The sequence below is a fragment of the Sciurus vulgaris genome, assembly GCF_902686455.1.
Source record: "Sciurus vulgaris genome assembly, chromosome: 16".
NCBI lineage: Eukaryota > Metazoa > Chordata > Mammalia > Rodentia > Sciuridae > Sciurus > Sciurus vulgaris.
The window spans coordinates 16196906-16210433 of NC_136477.1; the positions used below are offsets into that span (position 1 = coordinate 16196906).

The 13528-nt window shown below is 47.3% G+C and overlaps 1 protein-coding gene across 1 annotated transcript; it reads left to right on the top strand.

The window, feature by feature from the left end:
- Positions 1 to 11224: 11224 nt before the first annotated feature.
- LOC306647125 (olfactory receptor 2Z1-like) lies at positions 11225 to 12340 on the top strand (the record flags this gene model as incomplete). The annotated part of the gene is made up of 1 exon (XM_079116143.1): positions 11225 to 12340. Exon 1 carries the CDS (start codon positions 11318 to 11320, stop codon positions 12338 to 12340), a length of 1023 nt encoding a protein of 340 aa, XP_078972269.1. The 5' UTR covers positions 11225 to 11317.
- Positions 12341 to 13528: the final 1188 nt, after the last annotated feature.

The following is a 13528-nucleotide window of genomic DNA, read 5'->3' on the forward strand; positions in this document are numbered from 1 at the left end:
CCCTCCTTCCCCCCAACCCGTCCCAATCTGGTGAATATCCACTCTACCCCTCCATCCGCACCCCTGCCTATTGTGAGTCAGCATCCGAGTATTAAAGAGAACATTTGACCTTTGGTTTTGGGGGATTGACTTATTTCACTCACTTAGCATGATCACTTTCAGTTCCATCCATTTACTGGCAAATGCCATAATTTTATTCTTCTTTATGGCTGAGTAATATTCCATTGTGTATATGTACCACTCACCAGGAAATCTTTTGCAATGGTTTTAGCAGGGATGAACAGCTGTCTCCTCTTTGATTTATCTGTGGTCATTGGTCCTGCCTCCCTTCATGACTTACAGCTCTCAGTTAGTACTGTATCTTGGGTCAGTACTCTTGTGCATACACTGCTTTGTTGCCTGATTTTAGCCGTATTACTACACGCACACTATGGCCTTCCCCATTTTCCCAGTGACTTTGCCAAGGTCTTCAGGAGTATCAAGACCTGCAGTATTATTTTCTCTTGGGACTGTGAGTTCAGTGAGCACCCACAGAGAATACGGGTCAGAGAAGGGAGATACTCTAGAATAGGCAGACTAGAGAAGCTGGCTATTTCCTGGCTGTATCTCCAACCTCATGTTCCGTTATTTCATTCAGAAGAGATTCGCTGAAGACCAGAAATCATATATATGAACATCTTTTTGCGTGTATTCACAGTGTTGGAGGCGCATACGAGGCAAGGGCTCTACCAGCGAGCTACACCCCCAGCCTCAGAAATGATATTTTTGAAAGCTGAAAATTGCTTTCCATCATCTCTAGGGATAATTCCAGCCTCAAGGGCTCCAACTCCCCTGACTTTTAATATTCTCTCTGCCAAAAGAAAAAAAGGAGATAAGCAGTTTTATGAGACTTTGTGATGCAACCGCATCCCTCGGGAACTCTATCCTCAGAGAGCTTTTCGGTGACTGTGAGCCAAGGATTCATGTACCAGGGGGGCTGGGTTCCGAGGAGCTTTAGCCAGAAGACACCTGGGCTGCGGAGAGCCCCGGCGCATGCGCAGTGCAGCGGATCAGCTCTGACCCTGAAGGAGGTGGGGGCCAGGCACCGCCCTGCTGTGGGGCGTCCAGGGACTAGGTGTGATTAGAAAGGACAGGCCAGCAGCCGGCATCACGGAGCTGATGGCTTGCTATTCGTGTTCAGACTGGGCGGAGGGGCTGCCTGTCCCCGGCTCTTGCCCAGCGCTCCTCCCAGCTCACCGCTCTGCGCCAGCCTGAGCGCAGCGTCCCCTCAGGGAAGGTCGCGTTTCTGAAGTTCAAGGTGGACTTTCACGGAGGCTGCTGAGCTGGGGAGACCAGCGCTCCTGACGGTTGCTGGAGCTTCGACCCAGGACCTGCTCTCTGGCAAAGCTCAGGGACAGCTTCATCTCCCCTTTTGGGGACAGTCAAAAAATGATACTGTGAGATCAAAACAGTGAACCTTGGAGAGACAGGGCACCAAGAGCCAAAGCGGATTGAACTGATAGAGTAGAGGACCCGGGACTTGGACTCGGTCGCAGGGAGGTTCAGTCCGTCCCTTTGTCACCTTAGACATGTCACCTCATAGGTTTTACTTATTTGGCCGGTGCTCATGGATTCCTTGTTACCAGCCTCCTGAGTTGTGTGGCTGGGGTGAGGGTCAAACAGAAAGAAAGAAGGCGGGGGTGCTTTTTGAGCCAAGCTCTTTAATAACCATTCTTTGATCAGAAAACTAGCAGAGAGGCAGAGCCCAGGCTGCGGTGTGACTTGCGCAGATCGAGAGCACGTTTGCCTCTGTAGATCCCTTCCTCTGAAAGGAAAATACTTAAAGTGACGTTTTATGGATGTTTATTTGTCGAAACACATTTATACGCCAGCTTGGAGACAGTCATCTCTTTACATCTGAATTTTAAAGAAATGGAAGTGCTGTCGTGGGCCCCGCGCCCCCTGTGTCCGGTGGAGAAGAGGCTGCAGCGGCTTTCATAGCACCCAGGACGCCGCCAGCCCGTCGGACCTCGAATGCAAGAAGCAAGCAGGAAAATATGGAAATGATGGGTTGCTAAAGTCAACTCAGAAAGCCCGCTGCTCTGCATCCTAAGGAGCCAAGCATTTGATTTAGAACAAGGAGAAAATCCACCAGTTCATCCTGAACCCAAACCCGTCTCTGTCCAGCCCTGCCTGCCGCCTGGGGAAGGTGTGCATTTCCCTGAATGTCCAGAAGGGAAAATGTGTCCAAAGTCCCCGGCGTGACTCTAACCAAAGGAGATAGCGATGCCATTGGAGAATCTTGCAGGAGGTTCCGAAGGCTCGTGGGGGGCAAGGTGCTTTTGTATGGACACATCATTCATAAAGGGACCACCCAAAAACTCTGGAAGGAAAACCGAGGTCAGGAAAACACGAAGTTGAGTGTTTGAGGGAAGGAAATGGACCCATCACCGAGAAGACCTTGAGAAGATCCCAGATGGTCTTCAAAGGCGGAAGACCCAGCATCCAGAGACAGGAGTGCTGAGTTCACGTGGGCTGGCTTCCTGCAGGGACACCAGGCTGACTTGCTTGGCATCTTCTCCAGACAGAGGCTGAGGCTGTTGGTGGGTCAGCGCACGCAGCAGCTGGAAGATCCACCTTACCAGAGCCAGGTAGGTGCTCAGGGGACCACTAGGGTGGGACATCCAAGGGCACCATGAACCCCAGGGCTGGCCACCTGGCTTCTGCCCCTGGACAGGAAGTATGGTGATCATTTAGCACATAGCCATGCGTGACAAGCGTGGGGCAGGACAGCCAAGGACTTGGGTCCTGGATGGTCCCTGGCAGTGTGGGTAGCAGAAAGTGGTGACATGAAGGGGCCAGCAGGAGTTGTCAGCTGTGGTCTGGAAGTGGGTTCTGTCACCGCTTTCCAGGTGCACTACTGTCCCGGCAGAGCCCCACAGAGCACCACTACTGGACGGGGCTTGGAACAGCAGAGAGGCCTGTCTCACCGTCCTGGAAGCCGGAAGTCCTATATCCAGGCACCAGCAATCCGTTCCTTCAGGGCCTCTCAGGGACAGTGCCCCCTTCTGTCCTGGATTCTGGTGGCTCCAGGGCTTCCTGGGCCTCTCGCCGTGCTTCCATCTTGATCTCTCTTCACACAGGCCCCTTTTCCTCCTCTCTGCGTCCTCTCCTCTTCCTGTAAGGACACAAGTCATGGGACTTAGGGCACGCCCCGAATCCAGGATGATTTCATCGCGAGAGCCCAACTAATTACATCCACAAAGACGGTGTTTCCTAATAAAGTCACATTTTGAGGTGCCACGGGGACACGAATTTGATGAGAGGAAGGACGTTCCTGAACCATGCTGGGTTGATGGCGGCTTTTCCTAATCACTGTTCTCTTCCCTATGATGCAGGCAACAGCACCTACTGTGGGAACTAAGCAGGAAAAAAGCCTGTAAAATACATGGAATTATCCAACCCCAAATGCCAACTGTGCAAAGGTTGAGAAATGCTTCAAGTGAAAGTCCGCAGCCCTGCTGGCCTCAGCCAGCGCCTGCTGTAGGATAATGCCTGGTAGGAAGCCGCTCCCTCTCATCCCCTTTAAGACAGGGATGGGGGTCCCCATGTGAACAGAGGCCTAGATACATCATCCCCTGGAGAATCCCTTGACACGGTCCTGGGGAAGAGCAATCCTTTCTCTAGGCAGAGATGTGCAAACAGTGAAATGCACCAGGGAGCTAAGCTGGAACTGATTCTTATTAATATTTCCCACAAATCAGAGCTGAAAATGCAACTTCACAGCAAAATCTCGAGTCCCGCCAGCGACATGACCCAGGTCTCTGCTACACTGCAGAGACTATGGACCCCTGACGACCCCAGAGGCCCCACCTGAGGTCAGAGATGGATCAGCAGAAGGTTCTCTTAACTCTTGTGCTACCGACTTTTGGGATCAGTTTATTCTTTGTGTTGGGGACTGTCCTGGGCACAGATGCTGAGCTGGGTAACTTGTTGCCATGACAACGAGCTATCACTCCATCAGTCGGTGCCATTAAGCACACCCTACTCACCACACACAAACGTGTCTCCAGATATTGCCAATGTCCCCTAGGTAGGAGGGGGAGACAAAAAAAAAAAAAAAAAAAAAAAAAAACCTCTTCTGGCCAAAAACACTGAGTTAGGGTAAAAAGAGAGGGGGACACGTGTGACTGAGAATGAGCCGCATTGGCAAATTTTGCCACACAACTGTACCAGACTTGCGATGTTGAATAATGTCAACAAAAAGAGCTAGCATGCTCTCTGGGAGGCTGAGGCAGGAGGATCACAAGTTCAAGGCCACCTGGGCAACTTAGTAAGACCCTGTCTCAAAATAAAATAAAGAAGGTTGGAGCTGTAGCTCAGTGGTAGCGCACTTGCCTAGCATGCACAGGGAGAGTCCACTGCCTGGCAGCCACTGAGCTAAGCTCCAGTCCCATGTGCCCTATGGTAGGAGAGGATTTATTATTTATTTATTTGGTATGGGGATTGAACCCAGGAGTGCTCAGCCACTGAGCCACATCCCCAGCCCTCTTTGTTTATTTATTTATTTATTTATTTATTTATTTATTTTTTATTATTGTAAACAAATGGGATACATGTTGTTTCTCTGTTTGTACATGGCATAAAGGCATACCATTTGTGTAATCATAAATTTACATAGAGTAATGTTGCTTGATTCATTCTGTTATTTTTTCCCTTCCCCCCACCCCTCCCACCCCTCTTTACCCTCTATACAGTACTTCCTTCCTCCATACTTGCCCCCCTCCCTAACCCTAACTCTAACCCTAACACTAACCCTTCCCTCCCCCCCATTATGTGTCATCCTCCACTTATTAGCGATATCATTCGTCCTTTGGCTTTTTGAGATTGGCTTATCTCACTTAGCATGATATTCTCCAATTTCATCCATTTGCCTGCAAATGCCATAATTTTATCATTCTTTATGGCTGAGTAATATTCCATTGTATATATATACCACAGTTTCTTTATCCACTCATCAATTGAAGGGCATCTAGGTTGGTTCCACAGTCTGGCTATTGTGAATTGAGCAGCTATGAACATTGATGTGGCTGTGTCTCTGTAGTATGCTGATTTTAAGTCCTTTGGGTATAGGCCAAGGAGTGGGATAGCTGGGTCAAATGGCGGGTCCATTCCAAGTTTTCTAAGGAATCTCCACACTGCTTTCCAGAGTGGCTGCACTAATTTGCAGCCCCACCAGCAATGTATGAGTGTACCTTTCTCCCCACATCCTCGCCAACACCTGTTGTTGCTCGTATTCTTGATAATCGCCATTCTAATTGGGGTGAGATGGAATCTTAGGGTGGTTTTGATTTGCATTTCTCTTATTACTAGAGATGTTGAACATTTTTCCATATGTTTGTTGATTGCTTGTAGATCTTCTTCTGTGAAGTGTCTATTCATTTCCTTAGCCCATTTGTCGACTGGATTATTTGAATTCTTGGAGTAAAGTTTTTTGAGTTCTTTATAGATTCTGGAGATTAGTGCTCTATCTGAAGTATGATTGGCAAAGATATTCTCCCACTCTGTAGGCTCTTTCTTCGCATTGCTGATAGTTTCCTTTGCTGAGAGAAAGCTTTTTAGTTTGAATCTATCCCAGTGGTTGATTCTAGCTTTTATTTCTTGTGCTATGGGAGTCCTGTTAAGGAAGTCTGATCCTAGACCAACAAGGTGAAGATTTCGACCTACTTTTTCTTCTATAATCTGCAGGGTCTCTGGTCTGATTCCGAGGTCCTTAATCCATTTTGAGTTTAGTTTCGTGCATGGTGAGAGATATGGGTTTAGTTTCATTCTGTTGCATATGGATTTCCAATTCTCCCAGCACCATTTGTTGAAGAGGCTATCTTTTCTCCATTGCATATTTTTGGCACCTTTGTCTAGTATGAGAAAATTGTATTTATTTGGGTTTGTGTCCGTGTCCTCTATTCTATACCATTGATCTACCTTTCTATTTTGGTACCAATACCATGCCGTTTTTGTTACTATTGTTTTGTAGTAGAGTTGAAGATCTGGTATTGCAATACCCCCTGTTTCACTCTTCCTGCTAAGGATTGCTTTAGCTATTCTGGGTTTCTTATTCTTCCAGATGAATTTCATAATTGCTTGCTCTATTTCTGTAAGGTACATCATTGGGATTTTAATTGGAATTGCATTGAATTTGTATAGCACTTTAGGTAGTATGGCCATTTTGACAATATTAATTCTTCCCATCCAAGAACATGGAAGATCTTTCCATCTTCTAAGGTGTTCTTTAATTTCTTTCTTTAGTGTTGTATAGTTCTCATTGTAGAGGTCTTTCATCTCTTTTGTGAGATTGATTCCCAAGTATTTTATTTTTTTCGAGGCTATTGTGAATGGGGTAGTTTTCCTAATTTCTCTTTCTGAAGATTCATCACTTATGTATAAAAATGCGTTGGATTTATGGGCATTGATCTTGTAACCTGCTACTTTACTGAATTCACTTATGAGTTCTAAGAGTTTTCTGGTGGAATTTCCAGGTTCCTCTAAATATATAATCATGTCATCAGCGAACAGGGATAGTTTGAGTTCTTCTTTCCCAATTCGTATCCCTTTAATCTCTTTGGTTTGTCTAATTGCTCTGGCCAGAGTCTCAAGAACGATGTTGAATAGAAGTGGTGAAAGAGGGCATCCCTGCCTTGTTCCAGTTTTTAGGGGGAATGCTTTCAGTTTTTCACCATTTAGAATGATATTAGCCATGGGCTTAGCATAAATGGCCTTTACAATGTTAAGGAATGTTCCCACTATCCCTATTTTTTCTAGTGTTTTGAGCATGAAGGGGTGCTGTATTTTATCAAATGCTTTTTCTGCATCTATTGAAATAATCATGTGATTCTTGACTTTAAGTCTATTAATGTGGTGAATTATGTTTATTGATTTCCTGATGTTGAACCAACCTTGCATCCCTGGGATGAAACCAACTTGATCATGGTGCACTATCTTTTTAATATGTTTTTGTATGCGATTTGCTAAAATTTTGTTGAGAATTTTTGCATCAATGTTCATTAAGGATATTGGTCTGAAATTTTCTTTCCTTGATGAGTCTCTGTCTGGTTTAGGTATCAGGGTGATATTGGCTTCATAGAATGAGTTTGGGAGGGTTCCCTCCTCTTCTATTTTATGGAATACTTTGAGAAGTATTGGAATGAGCTCTTCTTTAAAGGTTTTGTAGAACTCGGCTGAGAACCCATCTGGTCCCGGACTTTTCTTTGTTGGTAGGCTTTTGATGACTTCTTCTATTTCAGTACTTGAAATTGGTCTATTTAAATTGTTTATGTCCTCCTCGTTCAGTTTAGGCAATTCATATGTCTCTAGAAACCTGTTGATACCTTCAAAATTTTCTCTTTTGTTGGAGTATAGATTTTCAAAATAGCTTCTAATTATGTTTTGTATTTCAATCCTGTCTGTTGTGATATTTCCTTGTTCATTCCGAATTTTAGTGATTTGGGTTTTCTCTCGTCTTCTCTTTGTTAGTGTGGCTAAAGGTTTATCAATTTTATTTTTTCGAAGAACCAACTATTTATTTTGTCAATTTTTTGTATTGTTTCTTTTGTTTCAATTTCATTGATTTCAGCTCTGAGTTTAACTATTTCCTGTCTTCTACTACTTTTGGTGCTGTTCTGTTCTTCTTTTTCTAGGGCTTTGAGCTGTAGTGTTAGGTCATTTATTTGTTGAGTTTTACTTCTTTTATTAAATGCGCTCCATGAAATAAATTTCCCTCTAAGTACTGCTTTCATAGTGTCCCAGAGATTTTGATATGATGTTTCTTTGTTCTCATTTACCTCTAAGAATTTTTTAATTTCCTTCCTAATATTTTCTGTTATCCATTCATCATATAATAGCATATTGTTTAATCTCCAGATGTTGGAATAGTTTCTGTGTTTTACTCTTTCATTTATTTCTAACTTCAATCCATTATGATCTGATAGAATACATGCTAGTGTCTCTATCTTCTTGTATTTGCTAATATTAGCTTTGTGGCATAATATATGGTCTATTTTAGAGAAGGATCCATGTGCTGCTGAGAAGAAAGTGTATTCACTCTTGGTTGGATGGTATATTCTATAAATGTCCGTTAAGTCTAAATTATTGATTGTGTTATTGAGATCTATGGTTTCTTTGTTCAATTTTTTTCTGGAAGATCTGTCCAGTGGTGAGAGAGGCATGTTAAAATCACCTAGTATTATTGTGTTATGGTCTATTTGGTTTCTGAAATTGAGAAGGATTTGTTTGACATACATGGATGAGCCACTGTTTGGGGCATAGATGTTTATGATTGTTCTATCTTGCTGATTTATGCTTCCCTTAAGCAGTATGAAATGACCTTCTTTATCCCTTCTGACTAACTTTGGCTTGAAGTCCACATTATCTGAAATGAGGATGGATACTCCAGCTTTTTTGCTGAGTCCATGTGCATGGTATGTTTTCCCCCATCCTTTCACCTTTAGTCTATGGGTATCTTTTTCTATGAGGTGAGTCTCTCGCAGGCAGCATATTGTTGGATCTTTCTTTTTAATCCAGTCTGCCAGTCTATGTCTTTTGATTGATGAATTCAGGCCATTAACATTCAGGGTTATTATAGAGATATGATTTGGTTTCCCGGTCATTTGGTTCATTTTTTAAATTTTATTTATTTGTTTGACACAACTTGTTTCCTCCTTTATTTGACAATTCCTTTAGGATAATCTTATACAAAGATTAGGCAAGATATTTATTTATTTTTGAGACAGGGTCTCACTGAGTCGCTTAGGACCTCAGCAAATTGCTTAGGCTGGTTTTTGAATTTGTAATCCTCCTGCCTCAGCCTCCCAAGTCACTGGGATTACAGGTGTGCACCACTACACCTAACTAAGAAAGTGTTTAAAAAGTCATTCAACCTTTCTTCTTCCTCCTCCTCTTCTCCTCCTCCTCCTCCTTCCTTTCTTTCTCCTTCCTCCTCCTCCTCCTCTTCTTTTTCTTCTTTTCTTCTCCTTCTCCTCTTCCTCTTCCTCTCCCTCCTGCTCCTCCTCCTTTTCCTTCTTTGTGCAGTGCGGGGGCCGGGGTTCGCTAGGGGTGGAACCCAGGCCTTGCACACACTAGGCAAGTGCTCTGCCAGTGAGCTGCGCCCCCAACCCCAGGCAAGTGTCTTAAAGTCCGAATCCCCTTCACTCTACGAGGAAGAGTCGCACCTCAAGTCTTAGCTGTCCGGTGGTGGTTGTGCTAAGCTCTTCGATTCACTTAATCCTCAGCTGCCACAAGGAAGGTGTCATTTATCCCTACTCACTGACGGTTAAATAACTTCCCCAAAGTCATAAGGCCAGATGTGGCTGAGGCGAGGCGGTGTCCGGGTCTTGCTCTAAGCCTGGAGTGTGTCGCTTAACTATATAACAATCGGTCCTCGCACATCATAGTGTTCTCTTTGGGATGACCTTCCCTGGAACAGACCTTGCACTCAAAGTTCTCCTTGACATTGTGGTACCCATAGGCATATTTGGGGATTTTTTTGGTTCACGGTTCCTGGCTCACGACTTCCTCCCCGAGACAGGCCGGACACACGAGGATTTCCGTCCTCCCAGGCAGGTCAGAGAAGCTCTAACCTCACTACCTTCTGTCTGGGAGCTGGTCATAAAGAAGTTCTCTGGTTTACTTCGGTGGAAGATCCTGAGATTGCATTCAGAAGGGTCCTGCCCCACAGCCGGGGGAAGGCCTGCCGCACGGACAGGCCCAGGAGCCTCTGGACAGACCGGCTCGCGGGGCCCTCCTGCTCCGTTAGCTTTCCGCCGCGGCCTTTCCGTTTGATCACATTCCTACACGATCGCCTGTGCTTCACTCAGGCCTGTGCACTGAAGCTTCCGTTAAAATCCCCCAACACACCGAGTCAAGAGAGCTTCCAGACAGCCGGACACACGGAGGCCTCCAGAAAGGTGGGCAAAAACCCGCGTGCCAGGTGGGGGTGCGCCCCCAACTCCGAGGGGAGGGAAGTGCCTGCTTTGGGGACCCTTCCCAGCCTCCCTTTCTGCATCCAACTCTTGGGGGGCTGGGGAGATAGCTCAGTTGGTAGAGTGTTTGTCTCGCAAGCACAAGGCCCTGGGTTCAATCCCCAGCACCACAAAAAAAAAAAAAAAAAAAAAAAAAAAAAAAAGAACCACGCTTACATCTAACTCTTCATCTGGCTGCCTATGTGAATTCTTTGAAATGTCCCTTATAAGAAACTGGCAAATGTGCCTGTAGTATTCCCCGTAGATTTATGATCTGCTCTAGCAGATTTGTGGAACCTGAGGCGGGGTGGGGGGAACCCTGCTGTATAGCCTGTCCATCAGAAGCACCGAGGAAACAAGTGGGGGTGGAATTGGCAGTGGAAGCAGAGGGGACAGTCTTGGGGACCGAGTCCTCTGCTTGACACTACCTCTAGGTAGAGAGCAGCAGAACAGGATTGGATGAGACGATGCCTGCTGGTGTCCACTGCTGCACCAAAGTGTGTCCAAAGTGACCAGCGCTGAGTGCACGTGGGAGAAGCCCACCTGAGTTTGTGCCCCTTCCTCATCTCCCTTCCAGGAAGCTTTCTCTGGCCCCTCCCTCCAGGCAGAGCGGGGGCACTAGGCCTCGCTGGGAAGCCACAGCGCCAGGTGTCCCTCTCTGTTGAACCCCTTGCTTACTGTCCTGAGGAGACTTGCCCACCGACCTGCACCTCCGTTAAACTGAGACCTTGAGGACAGCTCCAGCAGCCCTCACGTTCCAGTCCCTGTGACATTCATGGGGTGCATAAAACAGACCCTGCATCACAAAGCTCACAATTCCATTGTAGATTTTATTCTTTTTCTAAAAAAAACATATTTAACTGGCAAAAGAAAAAGTTTGCCGGGTGCTATGGCCCATGCCTATAATCCTAGGGACTCGGGAGGCTGAGGCAGGAGGATGGCAAGTTCAAGGCCAGCCTGGGCTTAGTGAGGCCCTGAGCAACTCAGCAAGACCCTGTCTCTAAATAAAACATAAAAATTGCTGGGGATGTGGTGGCTCAGTGGTAAAGCACCCCTGAGTCAGAAAGAAAGGAAAAAAAGCTTGTATCTAGCCTAGGTGGACAGCATGGTGCTTTGACTTCCACAGGCCCGTAGCAGTGATGAGCACAATGAATTGATTAGCTGTCCATCACCACCCACATTGTGCATTGGAGCTCCGACTTCTTATGACCGAAAGCTGTACCCTTTGATCGGGTCACCCAGCCCCTGGCAGCTGCTCTTCTACCTTCTGCTCAACACCTTCTCATGAGACTCCAGGAAGCGGCTACCAAGCAGTTGCAGTTGACATGGGAGACGAAACTGTCCCCACCGAGACCCTTGTCAAATGCCCTATTCTTCCTGCAGGTGAACGAACCTCCTGGAGGATGGCGGAATCCAATCAGCCTATGACCTCAGATTTCATTCTCGTGGGACTCTTCAACCACACGGGCCCACACCTTGTCCTCTTCTCCCTGGTGGCCACCATGTTCACCGCCGGCCTTTTGGGCAACACCGCGCTGCTCTTCCTGATCCGCGCAGACTCCAGGCTGCACGTGCCCATGTACTTCCTGCTCAGCCAGCTCTCTCTGTTGGACATTGGTTTTCCACTGGTCACCATCCCCAAGATGGCGGCTGGCTTCCTGCTGGGGGAGGGCTCCATCTCCTTCGGGGGGTGTGCAGCTCAGATGTTCTTCCTGATGCTGATGGGTGTCTCTGAGGCCGTCCTGCTGTCCCTCATGTCCTATGACCGCTACGCTGCGGTGTGCCACCCGCTGCATTACCCTGTGCTCATGAGGCGTCAGGTCTGCCTGCTGATGGCGGGCACCTCCTGGCTCTCGGGTGTGCTGGTGGCCTCCGTCCAGACGGCCATCGCCCTGCGGTTCCCCTACTGCGCCTCGCGCACGGTGGACCATTTCTGCTGTGAGCTGCCGGCCCTGCTGAAGCTCTCCTGCGCCGACACTTCCGCCTACGAGCTGGCGCTGTCCGTCTCGGGGGTGCTGATCTTGCTGCTGCCCATCTCGCTCATTGTCACCTCTTACGGCCTCGTTTTGCGGGCCGTTCTGCACATGCGCTCGGCAGAGGCCCGGCACAAGGCCTTGGCCACGTGCTCCTCACACCTCACGGTGGTGGGGCTCTTCTATGGGGCGGCCGTGTTCATGTACATGGTGCCGGGCGCCTTCCACGGCCCGCACCAGGACAACGTGCTCTCTCTCTTCTACAGCCTGGTCACCCCCACACTCAACCCCCTCGTCTACAGCTTGAGGAACAGAGAGGTCCGCAGGGCCATGGCCAAGGTCATTGGCAGAGGTGGCTGCAGGGCAAAGAGATGACCTCATGGTGTTCCCAGGGACCCTCGGCTGAGGCCATGTGGTCAAGACTTACCACATCTCTCCTTCCTCTCAGTCTTCAGTGGAGTGTGTGGGGGATGGTTCATAGGAAGCACAAATGGTCATCCTAGTAACTTCAAAGGAGGAAGGTGTTTTTTGTTGTTGTTGTTGTTGTTTTTTGTCTTAGAAGAAATTTTTTACGACAAAATTATCAATCCAACAGCAGAGATGGATCCCAGCCTGGGGACACTGGCTATTTGAATATTGTTGGTTCCCTCTGAAATCCACGGGGAGTTTAACTGCCATTGTGAGGTATTCAGAGGATGGGAACTTACTCCAGCTACGGAGTTGGGGGGCCCTTGGGGACTGATTAGGATGAGATAAGATCATTAGGGTAGAGTCCCTGATTGAATCCTAGTGGCTCTGGAGGAAGAGGGAGAGACCACAGGACACACACAGGTGCAGCCTGCCCTCCGCCACCTTGGGACTCTGCCAGAAAGAAGGCCGCCACCAGATGCGGCCCCTTGACCTTGAGCCTCCAGAATCATGGTCCAAAATAATCCTCTTTTCTTTGCACTTACCCAGTCTGTGGTATTGTGTTAATAGCAACAGAAAACAGACCAGGGCGGCCACCTGTTAGTAAACGCCACGCGCCCCACTCTCCCACATTTCTGCAGTGACAGCTTTGACTTCCTCCCGGGCAAGGGCTGAGGCTTCCGGATGGCACAGTGGCCAGCACTTACTTTTTCCTGGAATCTCTCACCCCATCGTTTGCACTTTTGGGGATAACTCTGTAATTCATCGTTGTCCTCCATCATCACCACTTCCTTATTTAAATCAGAATATCTGAAAAACTTGTGAGCTCAGGATCCATGCTCAGTAATGGATTTTTGAAGTTCTAAGAAGGTCCATCACAAATAGAAAGGCCCACTATGCTGTAATGAAAAAGCAGATGAGCTAAAAATCATGGTTTGATTTAAAGTCGTCCAAGCAAGTGGATACAAAGGAGTCTAAATGATTTCTATTTCAAAGAGGGTTGTTCCCTTCCCAGCTGAGCAAAGACCGGCAGCCACCGTCACACCAGGGCCTGGCAGGAGTGGTCAGCTTGAGGAGCTGGACTGATAGAGAAACGGAATCTGCAGGAAAGAGAGAAAATCCCCCAGTGCTTAGAGATAGTGCAGGTCGTCACAA